At 50.8% G+C, this 23,717-nt stretch overlaps 1 protein-coding gene across 1 annotated transcript; it reads right to left on the bottom strand.

Moving 5' to 3' along the window:
- Positions 1 to 10,230: 10,230 nt before the first annotated feature.
- Positions 10,231 to 23,717, bottom strand: Sh3bgr (SH3 domain binding glutamate rich protein). The gene is made up of 5 exons (XM_051150387.1): positions 23,514 to 23,717; positions 18,470 to 18,655; positions 14,825 to 14,905; positions 11,121 to 11,192; positions 10,231 to 10,416 (listed from the first exon to the last, which is right to left on the bottom strand). The coding sequence occupies exons 1-5, from the start codon at positions 23,556 to 23,558 to the stop codon at positions 10,231 to 10,233; spliced, it is 570 nt and encodes a 189-aa protein (XP_051006344.1). The 5' UTR covers positions 23,559 to 23,717.

Here is a 23,717-nt window from a genome sequence, read left to right as displayed (position 1 = left end):
CAATGCGTTCTTACTATTCAAAGCTTTGGGGGAGACGGAGAGATGGCTCAGCAGTTAAGAGCTCTTCCAGAGGACCAGGAATAGATTCCCAGCACCCACATAGTGGCCCATAACGCCTCAGGTAACCAACTCCCTCTTCTGTCTTCCCTGGGAGCAGGCACTACTAATGTGGTGCGGTCTTACATGAAGGTAAAAACACCCACACATTTAAAGGGGGAAAAAACCAAATTTAAGGATTCATATGGGAACCAGCAGAGGGTAAGGTGGGGATAAGAGCAAGAAAGTACAATAAGGGGTGATTAAACAACAGCGAAATGCAGGATGTGTACCTACGAAAATGTCACCATGAAACCAGTATTTTATGATATATATGTGTTTACATATAATATTTTCACATGTACACACATATTAATTTTAGACCCGCACAACATTATCTTGGATAGAAGCATTGAAAATGATGTGCCTGCTGTCTCAGTTTTTTAATTTTGCCTGTTCTCTTCCTCTTTCCAGATGTTAAACACCTTGGTCACCCTCTGATTTCATTCCAAAGTACCCTGCGGTGGACAAGCAGGCAGCTGGCCCCTAGGGCCTGCGGCACCAGACCAAGAAGCTTGTCTTTTGTCGCCACCCAGTGGTGATTCTCTGTTTTACAGCTTGGGCGCTTCTTCCCCTACCCGCACCGGGCTCCCCACCACCCCCAACCATGTTTACTTTGAGAAAATAAGCAGATTCGACCGTCGGTCGGGTCGGCCGTGTCCGTCCGCCCGCGTGTCGTCTTTGTCCCTTCCCGCCGGGAGGCGCGCGTCCCGGGTCGCGTCGTCTGCTGCCGCGTGCGGTCGGTCGGTCGGTCCTCTGGGTTGGAGGAAGGGAGGGGGGAAGCCAAGGGAACAAAGAGGAAAGAAGGGTTGAGGACGGGGCGCGTTGTCGCCTGTCGTGGGGCGGCAGCCCGAGCCGTTCCCGTCCCTCTCGCGCGCCTCTCCTCTGTCTCTTCGCTCCTTCCACTTCTTCCCCGGGTGGCCGGCCCCGCCCGCCCGCTGCCTGCCGCGACCCGCGGGCCGCCCCTCTTTCCCGTCCGGCTGGTCTCCTCCCGTGGTGGCGGTGCGCGTCTATGTCGTGGTTGGGGGGGGGGGGCGCTGTCGCGCCTCATCTCGGACGCCTACGCCGCGGCTCCGGCTTTACCGCGCCCGGAGCGTGTCGCGTGCGGTCGGCGATGCCTGCGATGGGTCCGGCATCCGTCCCCTCCCGGCTTTTCTGACCTCGCGTGTCCGCCCCGAACCTTCCCGGGTACCTAGTCGCGTACCGGCGCGCAGGTTTAAAGACCCCCGGGGAGGTCGCCTCTCCGCCCTCGGGGTCGGGGGCCGGCGGGGCCCGTAGGGAGTCGGCCTGGGGGTGTGAGCTCCCTCCCCGCCGCGGCTCTCTCAGACTCTCGCCCTTTCCCCCCTTCCAGGGCCGCTCCCGAGGCCGTGGTTGCAGGTGGGGTGGGAGCCTCCCCTTTGGGCGCCCGTGGGAAAAAAAAAAGAAAAAAGATTTTAAAAAAAAGAAGAAGAAGAAGAAAAATATTAAAAAAGAAAGAAAGAAAGAAAAGAAAAGAAAATATACAGATTCTCCAAGATGCTTTAGGGACACAGCATCTCGCTCCCTTCCTGTTGCTGCGTTAATATGGAACACAGGAGCTGACTGCGACTGATGTGTGAGGTAGATTCTTGGAGGGCAGGAAAAGAAGGGACAAGAGGCAAGGACTGCTCAGAGGCTTAAAGAAACAAACTCACTTTTGTGTCTTTGATTTTCTAGGTTAAAATGTTACCTTGAGGGCCAAGCATGGTGGTACACACCTTTAATCCAGCACTCGGAAGGGAGAGGCAGGCGGATCCCTCAGTCCAGGGCCAGCCTGGCTCTACAGAGTAAGTTCCCCTGTCTTGGAATACATACAAACATACATACATACATACACACACACAAACAAACATCTTACTTTGAATGCCCAGGCCTTCTTTAGACTAATCAAATTCTTTAATCTTCTAATCCTATCAGATGACCATAAAATTATTCCATTTATTGAGGGGAGGCCCTATTTTTTTTTTCAATATGGAATTTTGAGTTAACGGAGTTCACAAGGGCAGGTGCTTGTCGCGGCAAGAGCCCCCCCTCAGCCACCGCTCCTCAGGCACTGCCCCTGTTCCTCAGGATGTGATTCCTCACTGGATGCGCACTCGCTCCTCAGGATAGGCTGGCTGGTCAGTGAGGCCCAAGGACCCACCTGCCTCCACCTCCCGCTTAAAAACTGTGAACTAAGAGGTAAGTTGGCAGTGAGCCTAGTTTGCCTAGTCCTCCTCAGCCAAGGAAAGACTGAAAGTCAGCCCCAAGCACTAACAAGAGATCCATGTTGCTTCTTTAAATGCTACTAGCTTTTTTTTTTTAAGAGAATGCAACTCAGCCCAATAAAGTAAAAACAAATGAAGAAAAAACAAGGAATCGACTTTTAATCACCTGAGTTCCCACATCACCAGTCTTTTACCATACTCTTAGCAAAGAGAAATATTTATCAAGGAAAACCACTTCAGTTACTGGGGCCGGGGGGTGGGGGGGAGAGTCACTAATTCTCTTCAAAATGTCTCTTTTTGTTACCAAGGTTACAAAAAAAAAAAAGCTATTTTTCAGAGTTGCGGGGCTCCCGGTGACTGCTGTAGCCTCCCATGTAATGGGACATGGCTCCACCTGGGAAAGCTCAAGTCACTCCATGGGACACAGTGACTGTGACAAGAGGGGGCAGAGCAGCAAAGACAGGAGCCCCAGCCCCCCAAGCCAGAGGCAGCAAGCCCTGCACAGAAGGGCAGGGGAGAGGGTGAGCCGCAGACCGTCACAGGAAGGCAATGTCTCTGTACAGTCACAGCGGCAGTAGGCAGAGCAGGGCTGTGCAACTTGAGGGCTGGAGCAGTCAGAGGAGGGCAGCAGCAGCCATGGCGACCCTGCACACCAACATTTCTGCGGCCAAGAGCATACCAGGAGCACGAGGCTGCCGGTGTCCTGTCCTAGCCACATCCCCACATGTGTGGATGCCAGCGCTACGTTCAGTCAGGATGCACAGACAGTGTGCACAGCACTCGGCGTAACACAAAATGTGACAGCATAAGCCAGGGCCACTCGAAAACCTGAGCCAATTAGTGCAACAAAAAACAATCTACCTCGGGGTACACGGGACTCAGTCTGAACAGACAGTGCAAATTCAAGTCCTCAAAACGGCAGAGAGAAGAACGGGGGGGAGGGGGGGGGGTGAGACAAAAACAGTTAAGACCAGGCAGATTCTTGCTATCAATCTTTATTTATAGTTGCTCGCTGGGAGGTGTGTCGTTTTCGAAGCCAAGCCTAAAGCAAGCCTTACACAAAGAAGTACTGCTGCTCCGTTGCAGGCAGGAACTATGCCTCGAGATCCTGTTCGCAGAGTACTAATGGGAAAGTATACCTGTGCATCGCAAAAGAAACAAAAACTAAGCAAAGACCGAGAACTGTAGGCACAGAACGTGTGCGGTCCTCCACTCAGCCTCACGCGACGCCCTGAAGCCGAGACCCGCAGACACCTAACTGCGTCGGAGGGCACAAGTCCTCAGGGAGCCCAGGCGTGCTGAGGGAAGGACGCTGGCGTCCAGACAAAGTGTTTGTTGCGTTGTGGGGAGAGAGTTGAAGTGTGGCCTCGTGGCTTGGGTATTCTAAAAGAAAGGAAACATTGGGAGAAGTCTGTTAAAGCCGGGATGCCGGGATGCCATAAAGGCATCACCACATTTTTACCATTTGTGGCCTGACCAAAGAAGAGAAAGTAAGTCTACTTCATAGGAAGCAAGCCAGATGTCCACTGGCTGTCACATCTAACATATACCAACACCAGAGGCAAGGCAAGCCCCAGGCTAGCTGCCCCACTGTGTACTCACGGGAAGCAGAGCAGCTGCATCTACAACTGAGCGCCAAAGAGGGTATTTCTTTTTATTATTATTATTAATTTATTTAGATTACATCTCAATTATTATCCTCTCACTTGTATCTTCCTGTTCCCCCTCCCTCCTTCCTTCACCCTATTCCCCCCCCCAGGTTTGTGACAGAAGGGGACCTCCTCCCCCATGATGTGGTCACAGCCTATGAAGTCTCATCCTGGTAGCCTGCTTATCCTTTCTCTGAGTGCCATCAGGCCTCCCCACCAAGGGGAAGTGGCCAAATATGGGGCACCAGAGTTCATGTCAGAGTCAGTCCCTGCTCTACATAGAACTGTGGAGAATGTGCTGTCCATTGGCTAGATCTGAATAGGGGTTCAATGTTTACTGTATGTATTGTCCTTGCTTGGTGCAGTAGGTTGAGCAGACCCTCCCCCCTCGGTTCAGATCTGCTCGTCCCGATGATCTTCTTGTGGGTTTCTAGGACCCTCTGGATCCTTCTATTTCCCCATTCTCCCATATTTCCCTCAGCTAGAGTCACAATAGGAAGTCCCCGCATCTATCCTGATCTCCTGGTAAATGAAGACTTTCATGGGACATCCCTTTTGGGCTAGTGTTCAGTTATAAGTGAGTATATACCATGTGAGTCTTTCTGGGTCTGGGTTAACTCACTCAGGATGGTCATTTCTAGTTCTATCCATTTGCTAAGAGGGAATTTCAACAGTGCAAGGCTACGTCAGAAAGCAGTGTTCAAGGCTAGAGAGACGGCTCAGAGGTTAAGAGCACTAGCACTGGCTGCTCTCCGAAGGTCCTGAGTTCAATTCCCAACAACCACACGGTGGCTCACAACCATCTATAATGAGATCTGGTGCCCTCTTCTGGTGTGCAGACAGGATACTGTATAAATAATAAATAAATAAATCTAAAAAGAAAAGCTTTTTTTCAAAAGCAGTGTTCAGTGGCATAGGTTGAGAAGTAGTGTTTATTTTTTATTTATTCACGTGTGTGTGTGTGTGCATGCGCGTGCACAGCACGCACCCATGGATACCAGAAGAGGACGTCAGACCCCTTGCAGCTGGAGTCACAGGCAGTGTGGGTACCAGGAACCAAACTTAAGTCCTTGATAAGAGCAGCAGGTACCCTTAACCAAAGGCACCACCTCCCCAGCCTCAGGAAGTAGAATTCAAAATCTAAACACTATGCTGGGCATGGTGGCGCACACCTTAAATCACAGCATTTAGGAGGCAGAAGCAGGAGGATATTTGTGAGTTCATGAGTTCAAGGCCAGGCAGGGTGACAGAGTGAGACTCAAAAAAAGCAAACAACAAAACAGACTCTGAATACTGCAGACTGTGGCTCCTCAGACTCAAGCACCAGTTTAGAGTCTAGCACTGAGCTGGACAGGAGGCTGTCCTCACAGTTCTGTTCCCTCCATGTTCGCCAGTAGATCGTGCTTTCAAACTGAGTCAGTATGAAATTCCCCAGGCACCAAGATGGGTTTGCCTCTGGGAGCTGAGAGGTTCCCAGAGACTCTGATGCTTGCTATCAGCTGTGACACACTGAATCAGTAAGAGTCAAGGGGGAAATTTAGGGTGCTGCCTGAGTCGCTCCGTCATGTCCAGGTATTCAGACCTTGTTAACAGATGACTAGAACCCTCAGAGAAACAGACAAAATGCTCTGCCACAGGCCACAGTGTGCTTTTGTGCAGACTTTGGAATTGAACCTGGAGCCCATCTGGACGCTAAGGCTTCTCTCTCTGGTGTGCTGTTTCACGGGCAGTGTTTTCATGACCACCGCATTAGAGCAGCATAGTTTGTAAGGCACTCGGCAAGCAGCATGAGCAGCGATGGATTTGCAGCTTGGGAGGCCACTTGTGGCCCTGTGGATGCCTGTGGCTCTGTGGCTCCCTGTGGCCCTGTGGATGCCTGTGGCCCCTATGGCTCTGTGGCTCCCTGTGGCCCTGTGGCTCCCTGTGGCTCTGTGGCTCCCTGTGGCTCCCTGTGGCTCTGTGGCTCCCTGTGGCTCTGTGGCTCCCTGTGGCCCTATGGCCCTGTGGCAATTTGCTTTGCTCCTATTTTTACCATAAATACTATCACTTCTGCATTTTTCCCCAGTTCTTCAGGTGGTATTTCATGAAACCGCCAATTTTCTCTTTGTCTAATGTGAGTCCCAGTTCATGCCTTAGCAGTGGGACTGTTACCAAATTCTGACAGACAGTTGTCCTTAAAGTAGTGGTCTATGTGTCGACAGCATAAAAGAAGCATAGAGGGGTATGGGGGGGGGGCGGGTAATACCAGGCCCTGGACAGGAGCTGCTTTGTAATATAAACAGAAGATAATACTTTTGTGGGCCAGTAACAAACTGTGACAGCCATTCCCACCAGCTCCAAGATGTCCTAAAAACAGACTAACCATCTTGAGATTGAGATTGGCTTCTCGTCCACAAGAATGTTGAGGAAGAATGTCCCTGCTCCTTTCTCTCTCTCTCTCTCTCTCTCTCTCTCTCTCACCTCTCGCTCTCCTCTCTCTCCTCTCTCTCTCTCTCTCTCTCTCTCTCTCTCTCTCTCTCTGTGTGTGTGTGTGTGTGTGTGTCTCTCTCTCTCTCTGTCTCTCTCTCTCTGTCTCTCTCTCTCTCTCTCTCTCTCTCTCTCTCTGTCTCTCTCTCTGTCTCTCTCTCTGTCTCTCTCTCATACTCACACACATACACAGGCACACACGCGGGGAATGCAGCAATAGCTGCACTGGTGTCCCTAACAAACGTTTTCACTCAGTTGATTGACCCAAGCATTAAAGATGGCAGCTCCTGCCTCTCCTGTTGATCTTCCTCTTCCTTAACCAAGACCTCAGAGCACTAAGGAGTTCTCTAGTCAGGCGCCACGTCTCCTCATCACAGGCCTTTGCTGATGACCTACTGTGTGCTCCTCCTCAGCTGCTCTCACAGCTACGGCCCAGAAACCTGACGCGTGCCTTTTAGCACAGGAAGGAGACTAAAACACTTTTCAGTTTTTTAAAGCCATGGCAGAAAAACCGTGAGGACACCCGCTAAGGGACGCGCTGCCTCAGACTGGGTCATAAGGACAAGGGTAAAACCTCCCTTTTCACAAATGTGCCTTGAGAGACCAGCGGCTTCCACAGCATCGCATGCTCTCTAAGGCCTTCGTCGGCCTATGGTGTCCAAGGGTCCCACCAAGTCCTTAGCAGTCCCTATTCTGGTTCTCGTCTTTAGCCTGTTAACATCATCACATGATGCTGACCCGCGCATAGAGACCTCCACAGTTGATACCCTATCAGCAACAGCTGTCTAAAACCACGGGGGACACAAACGCTTACCAAATGCCTCCTAGCCCATAGCATGTCCCCACGAGTGTCTGGTCAATACCTCAAGCAAGAACAGACTACGCTCCGCTTAAGAAACATGTACAGCAGTCATCAGTAGCAAATCAGTAGCTAGCTCTGTGGCGGTCAGGTTAGGTTTGCAGCCGGCATCATCTATGAGGGACAGACAGACAGCCATGCAAATGCGCTGGCTGGCAGAGGCATGAGGACAGACCGCCCCGAGAGCTGCTTCTGCACCAGCTCTTAATGATCACGTGGAGGGAGGAAGTACGCTCACGCTAGCCCCTCTTAACTCAGCGTGCTCCTTTTCCCATCATGCCCCTGCGCCAACATGGATGAGGTACAGTCTGAAGCTGGCTGCACAGAGCGGGGCAGGAGAGACACACCTGGGACAGGTTTGCATGATGCACACAGGGACAATACCCAGCCCCAGAATTCTGCACCTACCTGGGAAAGCTGAAGAACTCGCCTAAGAATCATCTTCCTCTTCCTCGGCTGCCCCTTCCTCGGCTGCCCCTTCCTCGGCTGCCCCTTCCTCGGCTGCCGCCTCTTCCTCGCCTTCTCCCTCTGCTCCTTCCTCTGCCGCCGCTTCCATCTAGTTTGTACAGAGTCACACCATTATTGAGAAGCTCGAGGGCCACAGCACAGTGGGAACAAGATGCCAAACTAGTGCTGAGGGCTCCCATGACACATGCCACACAAAAGACGGTGGAGGTGGCTGAAGGAGACGTCTGACATTGATGTCCACTTGCCACGCGCGCATGCACGCATACACCTGTGTGCACGCGCGCGTGCGCACATACACACACACACACACACACACACACACACACACCAATGAGAGGAACATAGCAAAAGCTGTACAGGTGTCACCAACAAGCGCTTCCACTCAGCTGAGTAAACAACTGTTAAAGACGGCAGGTCTCACCTCTTCTGTTGTTCTCTCGCCCTCTTCCTCCTTAGGTCCGCAAAGGAAAAAAAAACGGTTGGGGTAAGACTTAAGTTGAATTTTTAAGATAAGCGAGTGATATAGTAAAGCAGAAGCCCATTTGACAGGTAGGAATTACTCATCCCCAAGGTGTGCGAACAGCACATCTGTAGTGATCTAACTACACCCTGTTCAGAAGCCCAAGCTGTTAAGTTTTTCAGCCAGAAAAAAATTTTTAAAAACATTTTAAGGTCTTTTCTGCCTTTATATCTTTTAAGTGTGCCTTTACTCCAGTTCATAAAAACCAAGGGCCAGTGAGATGCCTCGGTGGGTAAACGCTTCCTGTGCAAGCCGGATGACCCGAGTTCAGTCCTCGCATCCCACACAGGGTTGGACTGGGGAACTGGCCGCACAGGGTTGCCTTCTAACCGCTGTTTATGCCCCGTGACAGAATGATAATGCTCTTTAAATAATTACACCATTTCCCCTCCTCTCCAACTCCTTCTATGAACTCCTCGTTTGCTCTCGTTCAAATGCATAAGTTTGGCATGGCTAGTGGGCTACATACCTTAAGAGCACTACCATATGGGGCCATCACCCTACAACCACCACCCACAAGCACACCAACACTAGCTCTCAGAGCACTGCTCCACCTCTACCCCCCACCCCCCACCCCCCCAATCAGGCCAGGGCTTTGCTTTCCTTTTCCCATCTCTCTAATCACTGAGGTTCTGCCTGACGTGGGGCAGTGGCTCAATCGACTGATACAATGTGAATTGAATATGCTTATAAGATGTCACTCCTGCCTCCACTTCTTTTTGGACTGAGGTACGAGATCCTAACTTCCCAGCTCAAGCTCACAGAATTAGACAACACCTGAAGTAGACAGCTGTCACAAAGTCACACAACGCTTGAATGCAGTGAATATAATTACATAGACTTATGAGGAAATCTGTCATTTCTGGGTAAAGGAAGCCAAGTGCTCAAACATGGTGGGAGCCAGGACTGTGAGTGTCATGCCACCCAAATGATGTCACTGTGTAGCCCTCCACGGGGGCCACCAGGAGCAAGCATGGGAAGTGAGGCGTCTCAGACCTTCCACAGCAGCTGTTTTTGGTTGGGAACTTAGCCAAGACTTGGGCCACTGACATGGCGCTGGGACAGAACCAAGGGCAGTGTCGGGGGTGACGAGTGTCAGACATGGATGGCGCTGAGGACGCTGAGGTCTGCCAGTGTGACCTGAAAGGGCAGCTGGACCTAGAACTGGCAGGAGGGAGCACTGGTGGTGTCCCCTGGGTCCCCTGCCCTGAGCCCAGCCTTGGGACCGCGCCCACACTCGCCCTGACAAAAGGAGCTTTTGTGAGGGCTGGTTTGGAGGAGCCAAGGTGGTGAGACCGAGCCCGGGGCGTCAAGGTTTTCAAATGAAGAAAAAGAACTGGCAACAAATGCGGCTCAAAACAGTGTGACATTTCCCGTAAGATGACCTTGGGAAGAGCCCGCGCTAACGTGAGCCGCTTGAGGTATTTCCACCACCTTGTGAAGCTCTGAAACGCTCTCGTGGGGAGGCTCGGCCCGACTGCCTGTAGCCCACCGCAACCCACAAGGCTCTTGGGTAGCCTGCACCAGGCCAAGGCATCGTCAGCCGAGCTCCCCACACCCCATGCTCTTGGTGCCTACATAATCCCCAGGCATCGTGCATCACCTTGCGGTCCCTGAACGGCGGACCCCTTCAGGATCAGCTCCATGCAGGCCTTGGGTCCCATTGCTCCTTCACTAGCACCTGCATGCCCTGGCTCTTTTCCCCCCAGGAGGCTCATGGGAAGGTATATGCAGGAGTTAGTCATCACTGAAGACGGAGGGGTAAGGACCCTCGTCCGAGCGGGAACATGAATGTGACTTATCGCTGGTCATGGGACGAGTCCCTGAAGCCAGCACTGACTGCTTGCCACCACACCTGGTGCGGGGCCCTCCCTCTGGCCCTCTCAGCATCTGGTCCACGGCAGTTAGAACAGGAGTGGAAACAGCTGGTTCCTCCAAGCAGCGCTCTCAGTGTCCGTGCAGCATAGCTCCCGGCACCTTACAGGAGCTCAGTACTGGGAAAGACGCAGTAAAACTCCTGTGAGCAGAGCGAGCACTCACGTTCTTCTCTGGGGACTCAGAAATGCCACCAGTGTCCTCAGTGTCCTCTCTCTGTGCCTCGGTTTCTCCACTTTCTTCAGTCTTCTCTATTCCCTGTTTGGAAAAGAAGCCCAAGGCATCGCTGACCTTCAGTAAGCTCCCAAGGGGGGGAGAAAAGGGGGAGCAGGCCACACCCACTCCCGCTGTGACACATAGGTGACCCCAGCAGAGACTCTCTCTGCACAAAGCCACTTAAATGCTGGCACAAGCTCCCCCAAGCCCCCAAGCTGCTAACAGACTGACTGCATGCTGCAGCCATAAAGTGCAGAGTGAAAGATGCCAAGTCAGCCGTTCACGGCTGGTAAAGGTGACAGGTGCACAGATGTGTGAGTATGGATGAATAACGCACACGGATGAGCAGGTAAACTGGATGGATGGATGGAGAGCAGATAAAAGACAGATGATAGAGATGATGATAGGCACAGGCTAAATAGATGGATGAGAGCGATAGATAGATATAAATACATGCATGCATGCATGCATGCATACATACATGCATACATGCATACATACATACATGCATACATACATACATGCATACATACATGCACACATACATGCATACATGCATGCATACATGCATGCATACATACATGCACATAGATACATGCATACATACATACATACATGCATACATACATGCATACATGCATACATACATGCATACATACATGCACATAGATACATAAGTAGACAAAAAGAACAAAGAAATGTCAGGACCATTCGTCACCCCAGGACCCCGGCAGCACCAGCCTTACCTCCGCAGCACCCTCTGTTTCTCCTGCTACGTCTCCATTGGGAAGAGAAGACGCGTCCTCAGACTTTGTCACCTGCACCAAATGGTTGAAAACACTTGAAAATTCTCTGGAGGACATAACTCACATTTCTGTGTCCTTTAACCAATTGAATTTTTCTCCTCTCCGGCCTTGATTTTATTCAACAGTTGGGCCCAGTAGAGACAAAGTCGTCGCCACCCACAGTGCGGTGGCCGGAGAGACACTCAGGGGTGGACACTCAGGGGTAGACAAGAGACTGTTCCTCTTGCAGACAGCGTAGGTTCGGTTCCCAGCGCCCTCCGGCAGCTCACTACCACCGGGAACTCCAGTTCTAGGGGATGCAATGCCATCTTCTGGCCTCTGCAGGCACCTAGCACATGCTTGAGATATGCACAGATGTGTAAGCAAAGCACACATACACTTAAAATAAAATTAAAATAATTTTAAGAACATAGAAGCAGAAAACCATCCTAACACAAGCTTGGGGCGGAGCCACCTCTACCTCCCTGTGAGATGACGGTCTTAACCCATGAGGTGGTTCCCAGATTTCTAGAACATCAGCTTATCTTTGTGACACCCTTCAAACTCACACCCTCTGTTGCCACCCCTGTATGACAATCTTTTTTTTTTTTTTTTCCATTTGACTTTTCGAGACAGGGTTTCTCTGTGTGGCCTTGGCTGTCCTGGGCTCACTTTGTAGACCAGGCTGGCCTCGAGCTCACAGCGATCTGCCTGCCTCTGCCTCCTAAATGTTGGGATTAAAGGCGTGTGCCACCATGCCTGACTGACAATCGTTAATATTTGGTATATACCCAACTCCACTCTCATACATAGTAGCTGTTGGGGGAATTTGTTGTTTTCCTATTTTGTGGGCTTTGAAACAAAGCAAGAACATGCTATGGCTTAACACATCATGAACATTTGTCCAGACGAAGTCATAACATCCCGATTCATTCTTTGTAGCATTTGCTTAATATTAAGTATATGGTAATTTATTCAAATATATCCTAATTGACAGATAGTCAATGTGTTCCCTGTTTGTGACTCTATGGCTAACATGACAAATAAAATAGGGGATATTTTTTATCAGGTTTCTTTTCAGAAAGATGGGAGGAATTCATATCCCTCCAAAATACTTGGCATCCCACTTTTCTTTAGCCTTTTGACCAGTTAACACAGTTGCACTTTTTTGTTTTGTTTTGTTTTGTTTCTGAGACAGGGTTTCTCTGTGTAGCCCTGGTTGTCCTGGACTCACTTTGTAGACCAGGCTGGCCTCGAACTCACAGCCATCCACCTATCTCTGCCTCCTGAGTGCTGCGATTGAAGGCATGCGCCAGCACGCCCAGCTTTTTTTTTTTTTTTTTAATTGTTTTTAGGAATATCTAGATTTTTAATCCATCTATACTTTAATTTTATATATGATATAAAATAACAGGTTGGGACTGGGGTTATAGACCATCAAGAAGCATTTGCCTAAAATGAATGAGGCCTAGGATCAATCCTGAACACAAACTTTAACATTTTTAACCTTGAAGTCAAGGCCCACGTGGTCTGAATGAGGAATGTCCCAGTAGGCTCCCGTCCTTGACGATGGCTCTCTGTGGGGAGGTTGTGGGACCGTGGCAGCTGGAGCCTTCCTGGAGGGAGTACCTCACCAGGGGTGGCCTTTGGTGTTACCAGTGGTGCCCCACTTCCTAGTCTGTATTTTCTGTGTGGATGGAAATGTGACAGCCAACTGCTTCCCTGCCGTATTGGGCTCTGGGACTGTGAGCTAAATTAAACCCCTTCTTCCTTCGGTTGAGTTTGGTCATGGTATTCTACCACAGCCACAGGAAAAGAGCTAACATAGTCCAAAATGCCTCCTCCTTCTACACAGGGGGTAAACTGTGCCTAATCCACTCTTCGCTGTTGTGAGGCTCGCCTTTAACAGCTGAGCCATCTCTCCAACCCAAATTACACCTGCTCTAAATCATCACTTGCAGCTGATGTAAGACATGAAGCCCTGAAATCTGTATCGCGCCCAGCAGCTGTTAGCGCCATCTGGCTTGTAGGTTTTACCACACAGAAAGGCGAGTTGCCATTCAAAGTCACCGTTTTCAAACTTGTCATCGTTTGTCACTTTGGGCTATAAATCGCGTTGTCTCAGGGTGATGTGTTGGAGGTTGGTCTGATGTATTTTGATGCTAATTACTGCTTGCTGTCTCTGTCCCACCTGTACCTAAGAGCCTAACAAGTTTGGCCAATAAAAGGCCATCACACCTGGGCAGGGCAAATGGGTTAGGCGTGGCTAAGGTTCCAGGGAGTGGGGAAACAGAGAATCTTGGGAGGAAGAGATCAGAGGAGAGGAGAAGAGGAGGCTGCTCATTACGGGCTAGGTGGGGAAGCACATGGCCGGTGTGGATGGAGGATTTGGCCCAGATGAAGAACATTAGCAAGTGTTTGGGATTATGGGTGAGAGGTAGCTTGGTAGACATTATTAGAAGCTGATGGCATGGGGTTGGACTACCTGCCCCACTGTGGGAGGTAGTTTAGGGGACTGATGTCTGCCCTGCCCCAGGCTAACTCAGGCTACTTTAAACTATAACAGGTGTCTGGGTCTTGATTGATTGCTAGCGGGTTAGAAAATATTGCCGTAACAGGAAGTAGAGGCCTGATAATAAACATTATTAGGCCATACTGATAAGATAACCGCAATAGGAACGGCTCCTGGCACTGGGACAGCTTCAAGTCAAGAATCACAGGTTCAAAGTCAACCTAATCTACACAGTGAGAACTTGTCTCAAAACAAAAGGAAACCTTGAGACGCCATTTTTTGTCTTATTCACTAGACAGGAGCGTTACTAGGAGAAAAGCCGTGACAAAGGTCTTGATGTTGCTGTGGCTGTGGAGACTGTTAGGGTGTCAGGTCTTGATGTTGGTGTGGCTGTGGAGACTGTTGTTAGGATGTCATGAGGTGACAGCCGGGACGCACAAACCCTGACGTGGAACAACTACACTCCAACAAAATACTGCAGAGGTGGCGCTGGGACACCGTAGTGACCGCCTGTCCCTGATAGTTAGGGGAAACTCCAACTGCACATAGAATTGGATACTGTCCACTGGTAGCTGCTAAAATAAAGCATATAAGCATTTTACGGGGGGCTGGAGAGACGGCCCAGGAGTTGAGTCCCCCTGCTCTTGCAGGGAAGGAGGGTTTCATGTCCAGCACTCACATGTTGGCTCACAGCCATCTGTAACTCTAGTCCCCGGGGACTTGATGGCCTCTTTTGGCCTCCAGGGGCCTCAGATGCACACATGGTGCACAGATATATGTGCACCCATACACTTTTTTTTTTTTTAATTAAGGAGAATTTGATAGGGCCAGAGAGAGGGCTGGAAACCTGAATTTGATCCCTAGAGCCTATGTAAATGTGGACAGAGAACCAGTTCCACAAAGCTGTCCTTTGGTCATCACACGTGGACGCACTTCATGTGCAGTTATAATAAATACAATTTATTTTTAAGTTTTAATTAACTAATTATTAATACTAATACTTTGTTGTTGTTGTTTTGAGACAGGGTGACGTGTAATTTCACAAGGAGTTCCATAAATTCTTAAAAACAAAATCCCTTCGACTCCAAGCACTGCTGTTTCTACCGTCTTTTATCATAGCCCATCCTGGACCACACAGGGCATCCAAGCTTACCTTTGACCCAGGAGGGGGAGCCAAACCAAGGAATGAGTAAATAATATTTTCTTCTTTTGCAGAGAAGAAAGAGTCAAAATCCTTGAAACAAAGAAAGAGAATATTTAAACCCACTATACACTTGGGAGTTCGAATAGCCCTGAGCCCAGGCCCCCTGTCAATCAGTCATTAGCACAAAAACGCTTCCCTTGTCAACTGATAACTAAGCTAGACAGCTATAAAGTCAAGCTGGTGATCTTGCATTGGTTTTTTTTTTGGTTTTTTTTTTTTTTTTTTTTTTTTTTTTGGTTTTTTTTTTTGGTTTTTCGAGACAGGGTTTCTCTATGTAGCCTTGGCTATCCTGGACCCGCTTTGTAGGCCAGGCTGGCCTCGAACTCACAGCGATCCACCTGCCTCTGCCTCCCGAGTGCTGGGATTATAGGCGTGCGCCACCACGCCCGGCTTGCATTGTTTTTATACATTGTCCCTGTACCTCATAGCATAAGTACACACACACAGAGGAAACAGGAAAGGCGGGGCGGCAGGGCGTGACCAGGACAGCTGCACAGCACTTGTAAAGAACAAGATGTGGAGAGGCCTTTTCCCCCCACCCTACTGGGTTTGCATTCTGTCCTTTCCACTTCCCTGAGTACCAGCGACACTAACATCTGTATTGATGCAGATTCTAATGATCAAGTCTTCCTCCGTTGTGCCCAAGCCCTGGCTTCCCATCTGGTGTTGCCTTCCTCTGATATGGTCTGCCATGGCTCACCAGACATCTTCACCTACCCCACACTGCAAACTCCCAGATACCTGACGCCCCGCCTCCAGCTGCAGACACCTGACGCCCCGCCTCCTGCTGCAGACACCTGACGCCCCGCCTCCAGCTGCAGACACCTGACGCCCCGCCTCCTGCTGCAGACACCTGACGCCCCGCCTCCAGCTGCAGACACCTGATGCCCCCCCTCCAGCTGCAGACACCTGACGCCCCGCCTCCAGCTGCAGACACCTGACGCCCCGCCTCCTGCTGCAGACACCTGACGCCCCCCGCCTCCAGCTGCAGACACCGACGCCCCCCTCCAGCTGCAGACAAACATGAACGCCCCGCTCCTGCTTGCATACACCTGACGCCCCGCCTCCAGCTGCAGACACCTGATGCCCCCCCTCCAGCTGCAGACACCTGACGCCCCGCCTCCAGCTGCAGACACCTGACGCCCCGCCTCCTGCTGCAGACACCTGACGCCCCGCCTCCAGCTGCAGACACCTGACGCCCCGCCTCCAGCTGCAGACACCTGACGCCCCGCCTCCAGCTGCAGACACCTGACGCCCCGCCTCCTGCTGCAGGCACCTGATCCACAGCTGACCCTCACTCCCACGCCTGCTGCTGTCATAGGACCCAGCACATAGCTGACCGAGAATCCACATGAACCATTAAGAACGCCTTTAATCCCAGCACTCGGGAGGCAGAGGCAGGTGGTTCGCTGTGAGTTCAAGGCCAGCCTGGTCTAAAAAGTCCAGGCCAGGCTAACACAGAGAGACCCTGTCTCGAAAAACCAAAAAAGAAAAAAGAAAGAAAAAAAGGGACACTTGAATGACAACTGTTTTTATAATCCATATTCTACGCATGAGGAGAAATATAGCAACAGTATCCTAAATTAGTCTGTGCTGGCTAGTTTTATGTCAGCTTGACTCAGGTTACAGGGGTGGTGTATGGCTGTGATAAAACACCATGACCAAAGCTACCTGGGGAGGAAGGGGCTTATTTCAGCTTACACTTTCAGTCCATTAGAAGAAAGTCAGGGCAGGAACCTGGAGGCAGGAACTGATGCAGAGGCCATGAAGGAGTGCTGTGTACTGGTTTTACTGGCTTGCTCTCCACTGCTTGCTCAGCCTGCTTTCTTACAGCTCCCAGGACCACCAGCCCAGGAGTGACCCCACCCACAATGGTCATCAGTCATCAGTCAAAAAAAGGCACCACAGGTTTGCCTACTGGCCAGGGTGGCAGGGGCCTTTTTTCTTAATTGAAGTTTTTTCTTCCTCTAACCTGAGTCACGCTGACATAAAACTAGCCAGCACATTGTTTTTTTACTTCATGAGTGTTTTGACTGCATGTGTGTCTGTACACCGTGTGTATGCCTGGTGCCTGTGGAAGCCAGAAGACGTGTCAGATCCCCTGAAACTGGAGTTACAGCTGGTTGTGAGCATCCATGCAGATATTGGGAACCACACCCAGTCCTTAGGCACAAACAGCAAGTGCTCTTAACTGCTGAGTCATCTCTCCCGGCACCCTAATGTCTTTAAGTTTCAAAAAGCAGTGAGGGAGGGCTGACTTTCCCTCCTGCTGATGGCAACATTAGGTGGCCTAGCCGGAGCAGTGCTGGGGAGCTTGCTCTCATGGTGTGGTGCAGATAATGGGGGGGGGGCCGCGGGGAGGGGCAAGGGGTGGGCGCGAAGGGAGGATGGTGGCTGACCGGATCCAGGGCTCTGAGTTGGCTCACCCCAAACTCTGTATCAGCTGCAAAAGCTTGGGACACATGAAAGGACCAGTCTGCTGTTCCGAAGCTGCAGGATCTCCATGACAACAGGACAACAGCAGGGTAACCCACAGGAGTCCCAGTGAGGATCCAATACTGGTGGTGTCCCGTAAGCCAGAGACCTTGAACCAGACCAGTGGCTCTTTATAATGAACATTTGCAAGTGAAGATGTGAGGACAGAAGGGGTTGGACACCCTGTGACGTGCTGCAGCTTCCATGTTTTTCTATGCTTTGTCGTTTGTGCGCGGGCTCGTGCGTGTGTGTGTGTGTGTGTGTGTGTGTGTGTGTGTGTGTGTGTGTGTGTCACGTGCATGTGGGTGTGTGTGTGTGTGTGTGGTAAGGGGGAGAGGCTGCTAGAGCAAAGGGCAGATATGAGGGGATGGGGAGATGAGTGAACTTTGTGAAACTCACAAAGAATCAAGAAAAAGTTTTAAAAGTTAAAAAAAAAATGAACCGGGCGTGGTGGCGCATGCCTTTGATCCCAGCACTCGGGAGGCAGAGGCAGGCAGATGGCTGTAAGTTCGAGGCCAGCCTGGTCTACAAAATGAGTCCAGGACAGCCAAGGCTACACAGAGAAACCCTGTCTCGAAAAAACCAAAAACTAAAATATAAAAAAATCATGTGTCCACTGAGTACGCACTTCACGGGGCTAGCAAGAATCAATCCCTTTTTTACCCAAGGCACAGATTTTGTTGAAACAAGTCGCCTCTGGTTTTCAAAATAAAAAACTTAAAACAGCTCTCAAGTCTTCCGAATCTTAGTTGCACTGACTCGGCCATCTTCTAACTCTTAAATATTGAGTTATGGACAATTTCAAATGAAGTCTCAAAGCTAATCTGCTTTAAACAGTTTCTGACAAACAGAGGCTCACGGTCCGTGGATAGATACAGTGCCTGCCATGCGCGGCCCCTACGGTCAGGTCCCCAGCAGCTGAGTGCAAGCAGGCGCATGCGCAGCCGCAGCATCTGCTGGGAGGGTACAGAGAAACTCAGCCTCGCTGACTCAGCGAGCCCCAGGTCCAGGGACAGACCCCGCCTCAAAAACAATGTAGTGCGTGATTGAAGAAGACACCCAGTGTCAACCTCTGCCACACACACACACACAGAGACACACACAGCACCGAACGCTCACCCCACAATATTGCTCTTCGTTGAAGATCTGAGGAGGCAAAGGGATGCCATTCTGAGGTCTCTTCTCCCCGGGAACATTCTCTCTCATCCACTTCCTGTTGTCTTCATCCCCAGCAATGTCCAGTTCCTTAAAGTCTATTTTATTGGCCTCCAAAAAGCCGACCACCTCTTGCTGTTTTTTCCTAATCTGGTTAAGAGCAGAGAAAGACGATCATTACACTGTTACAAGATTATAAGGGAGCTGGTTCGGAAGCATGCTTTGTTGACGTGTACACGACGTCACTTCTTTCCTTCCGCTGCGCTACGCAGCCTAAATAACTGTGTGCAGCATTAAAACAAAGAAACCCCCCCGCCCCCCGCGCCGCAAAAAATCATACCTTTTTCTTAGAAAGGATCGACGGAGGGGATCATTGGAGCTGCCGGTCCTGGCACAAGTGGGTGCATGACGCTACACAAAGTGCTGTTCTCAGCACGTGCCCCCCAGAAAGGAAACAGAAGAAATCTGTTTGCTCTTGGACTCACCAGGGAATTCTTAAAACTGGCTTGGACTGACTGGAACACAGGAGGAGAGCCTGGCCTGGGAGCTTAGGGGAGGAGGAGGGGTCGCAGAGTGGAGCCCAGAGGAGGAAGGAGGGTGCAGGTGGCCTCCTGAGGTGACCTCCATGCACACAGGATCAGCCTTTAGAGGCTCCTCCCCTTTATGACAGGGAGAGGTGTGCACATGGCACCCCAGCAGATCTCCTCAAGACTCACTCCACATCTTCCCTGGGGTCCCTTCTCTGTCCTCGGCATGCCAATGCCCTGACATTTCCACAGGCTGCCCTACTGCTCTCTAAGAGACAGGCCGGCAGGACCTGGAGACTCTGGGTGGGGTCACCGTTTGGAACCTTGGAGACCTCAGTGGAGGCTCGGAGAGCTCTTTCCCTAACCTATGGCGCTTGTCTGCAGCAACCTTTGCCTCTGTCCTCAAGTCGCCCAGTCACTGTTGGCCACACTGCAGTGTCTGAGAATCTGCAGGAACACCTCACCCAGCCCTTTGCTTGACACCTCTTGCTTATTGTGCGGTACAGTGAGGAGACCTTCCAACTGAGGTCACCCTACTGTAGCGTGAAGTCTGCGGGATGGGAGTCATGGGTGACCTTTGCTCTGCTCTATGAGCAAGGCCTTGGGGCTTTGATTCCCTCATCTGGAAAACAGACACAGGATGCCCTCCTCTGGGGTGGTGGTGCGAACTGAGTGACATGGTGTGTGGGAACGTGTTCTGTGTCATAGCCCGAGAAGCCGCACTGCCGGGCACCCAGTACACACTGTCCTTTCCCGTGCTAACCTGGCCATGGCAGCAGGTAGGGGTTTCACAGCTGGGGCTTTGCTTGGGACAGGGTCTCACTACACAGTCCAAGTTGGCCCAGGCTGACTTCACACACATGGTCTTCCTGCCTGGTCCCCCCCCCAAGTGCTGAGATTTCAGGTGTGCGTCATGACACCTGGTTCGCCAGATACGTGTTCTGATCGCTGCTTTAAAATAAATAAAATCGGTAGATTTTCCAAGACTGAAACCCAGACCAAACGATATATGGATATATATATGGATGGAGAGAAAGAGCTCAACAGAGCTCACAAGCATGAGTTCAGATCCAAGAACCTAACATGAAAATCTACAAAAACCTATGGAGAAATGCACAGCCACACACACACCTGTAACCACAATCTGTGGGGAGTGAGACAGGAGGATTTCAGGACCTCCAGGCTGCTGGGCTAGGCCCAGGCTGAGAGGGAGAGCCTATCTCAAGTGAGTAAGGTGAAAATGAGAGAGAGTATGACACTGGACAGTCTCCTCTGGCCTCTGCACATGTGTGCACACACATGCGCATAAACATACATACACACACAGAGTCTCACTTTTCCTAACAGACTCACACCATCAATCTAGTGGGAGAGGGAACTGAGAAACCAGGAGCCCCATGAGACCTTGTCGTAGAGGTGGCCCGTGCGGGGGATGCACACCTTAAACACAGTACACTGGGGGCTGGAGAGATGGCTCAGAGGTGAAGAGCACTGACTGCGCTTCCAGAGGTCCTGAGTTCAATTCCCAGCAACCACATGGTGGCTCTCAACCATCTATAATGTGATCTGATGCCCTCTTCTGGCCTGCAGGTGTACATGCAGACAGAGCACTGCATTCATAATAATAAATTAGTCTTAAAAACAAAAACAAAACAAAACAGTACACTGTCCTCTTCTCCTCTTTGTCCCTGTGCCCCACCGCAGAGACAGCTTTCCAGAAGAGAAGTTGGTCATAAGAGATGACACCTTCCGATTCCTGCTTCCCACACCCCCTCAGGCCAAAGCTCTCCTGAACATGGTAGAGTGTGGCTCAGGTCTTTAATGTCATTGCTAAAATGGGGCTGGCATGTTTTCAGCTCCTGTTCAATGAGATAAGGCTGGGGTGTTTTGTTTTGTTTTGGTTTGGTTTTTGGTTTGTTTTGTTTTGTTTTTCTTTTGTTTTGTTTTGTTTTTTGGCTGGGCCACCATCTTCTAAGCATGTGATCTTCGCAGACCACCCAGCATATGTGCAGCAGGAATGCAAGAAGTCACTGCACAGTTGTTCCTGTCAAAAAGCTGTTGGGTGAAATCGCCGTTCCTGAACAGCTCTGCAGTACAGATTTGAGGTGTTGGCTTCTCATTTTCGGGGGGTGGGCATTCAAGACAGTGTAGCCCTCACTCTGTAGACTAGGCTGGGCTCGAACTCACAGAGATGCACCTGTCTGCCTCCCCCAATGCTGGAATTAAAGGCGTGCGCCACTACTGCCAGGCGAGCTCTCTTTCTTTATAAGACAGAAACTCTTCCACTTGCGTGTTTTTAGACAGTTCTTCTAATATGTAATGACTATAGCCCCAGAGCTACTAAAGACAGTGGCCAACAGTCACAGTGACTACTAATTAATGGCAACTATATGCTCAGAAATAGCATTTAGTGGTGGCTAATAAAAATCAAGACGGTGACCAACACTAACAACCAGCTGCCGGGGGCTATAATTAATAATCAGAAAACTTTCCTGGCCCTGGCATGGTGCTGGGCACCCGACAGTGGTAGCTCAGGAGCCCTCATGACCAAGCTATGAGGCGAGCACTATTCTTATCCTCGCTTTACAGACAAGGAAATTGAGGCTTAGCAAGGAGAGACGCCTCCTCCAAGGCCACACGGAACATTTGCCTAGGGAGTCACAACCAACCCAGCCATTCCAAGGTCCTGAGTGAGGGGAGACCCTGGAGGGGGTCAACAAACTAACAAAGCCAAGAAACCTGTAGATGTATTCCTGTTGTCTGAAGAATACAAACAGCCAGAGAAAAGATGAAGGACTGAGGCCGGGGAGAGGGCTCAGGAGTTGAGAGCACAATTGCTCTTGCAGAGGACCTGGTTTTAATTCCCAGCACCTACATGGTGGCTTGCAACCATCTGTAACTCCAGTCCCAGGGGATCTGCCACCTCTTCTGGCTTCTGTGTGCATCAGGCACACGTGTGGTATGCAGACATACATGTAGGCAAAACATCCATGCACCCAAAACTAAAAAGTAAGCAAATGACTGTACAGAGTTTCAACGTTTAAACCCCACTTCAAAACAGGCTCCTTGAAAAGTGATTTTCAATCTAAAAAGCCTAAACGTGCACTCACTCTCAGGACATGGCACAGTGGTAAGTTAGCATGTTTAAGCAGCATGTTCTGTGCGCGGCCCCAGGGGTGAACCCAGAACTGTAGAAACAAGGGTGTGTGCAATGTTTATATCTGCCAAAGCCAAGTCCACCCTCATCAACAGCCACGAAAGATCTACACTTGCAATCTCTGTGTTTGGAGTTCTCTCTTAGAGATGTGTGTTCCTGTTTTTCTCCTGTTCTGGGTCATCAGCTCAGGGCTACATGCCATGCCATCTGTTTCCAAGTTTGAGTTAGTCCGTGTCCTACAGAAAGAAGAGAAGCGCAGACCATCACGAGTGGGTGGGTGGGTGGGTGGGCGGGGCCACCGAACTCTTTCATTTTTCTGCTCACCCTTTCTGGAAACCCTCTTGAACGTCAGGGTTGGGGCGGTGGCCCTCAGCCAGCTGTGGTTGGGGCTGGGAACAAGTCTGCTGCGGGACTGTCAGAACCCCAGCTGCAACCTGAGACCCCCCAAAAAGTAGCTATAAAAGGAAACAGCCCGGCTCTGTCTCTAACTCTCTCAGGATTAATTAACTGTTTTCTTCCTCCCACCACTCCCTCGCTCCCTCGGTTCTGCTAAAATACGGGCCAAACCCTCAATCCAGCAGACACTAGAGTCCCGCCTGACGCCAGTCTCCGGGGATCTATTCCTAGAACTGAGTCCCTAAATTGCTATTTCCTCAGCAGGCCGCTAAGCACTGCACAGGAGGAGGAGGTGGGTGGTGTCAACAAGGCACAGCCCTGGCGCCCTGGTATGACGCTGGGCTTTCAGCTCACACTCTGGGTGCCCTCACTTCTGAGAGCACTTAGAACTGTGGCCTCAGATGGGTTTGCTATTGTCATTGTGACATCATTTTCCACAAATAATAGCTTCACACCCACTATCTTTACGTTTCCAGCCATTGGGAACATAGGAGGAGTCGCGCCCTGAGGTCGCTCTCGGCCAGCCCCGTCTTCTGTTTCCAAGTTTTAGTCTGCGCCTTACAGAATGAATGGTAAAGCACTCAAAAACCAAAACGGATATCACACCGCACTACAACAGGGCGAAAGGCACAGGCTGGGGGGCACAAATTTTTAAAAAATGAGCATAAACAGTCATCCACCCTCCAGTCACCTTCCACGCCCACATGACAAATCACACACCTCACGCACCCTTTCCAACGTTGTGAAGACAAACGCAAAAGGAAGCGAAGGGCTCTCGCGTTCACTGCAGTGTGCGGGTGACCCTCACGCAAAATCAAAAACAGCGTTCCGGGCCGAAGCCCGGGTGTACGCACTGCTTCCACCTCCAGCTGGGAGCCATCCAGGAAAATCACACGGGAAGAAAGCCCACGGGGCCCCAGACACCTACCGCTATGGACCCAGAAGATGTGGCAACAAACACTCTGATAACCATTTCGACAGTCGGAAAGAGGACTCCCCCTCACACACCCCTGCTAGGGAAGTCGCTAGACAAATCCCCCAGTGACGCTGGGGCAGCAGGTGCCAGGCCAGCGTTGGCGGGGACCCGAGCCTCGGCTCTCAGCCCTCCCCCTCCAACCAAAAGGCGTCGCAG

This window comes from Acomys russatus, chromosome 8 (assembly GCF_903995435.1).
Source record: "Acomys russatus chromosome 8, mAcoRus1.1, whole genome shotgun sequence".
In the NCBI taxonomy this organism is placed as follows: Eukaryota; Metazoa; Chordata; class Mammalia; order Rodentia; family Muridae; genus Acomys; species Acomys russatus.
Note: the sequence above shows the minus strand (reverse complement) of the source record. Positions and strands in the feature narration are given on the sequence as shown.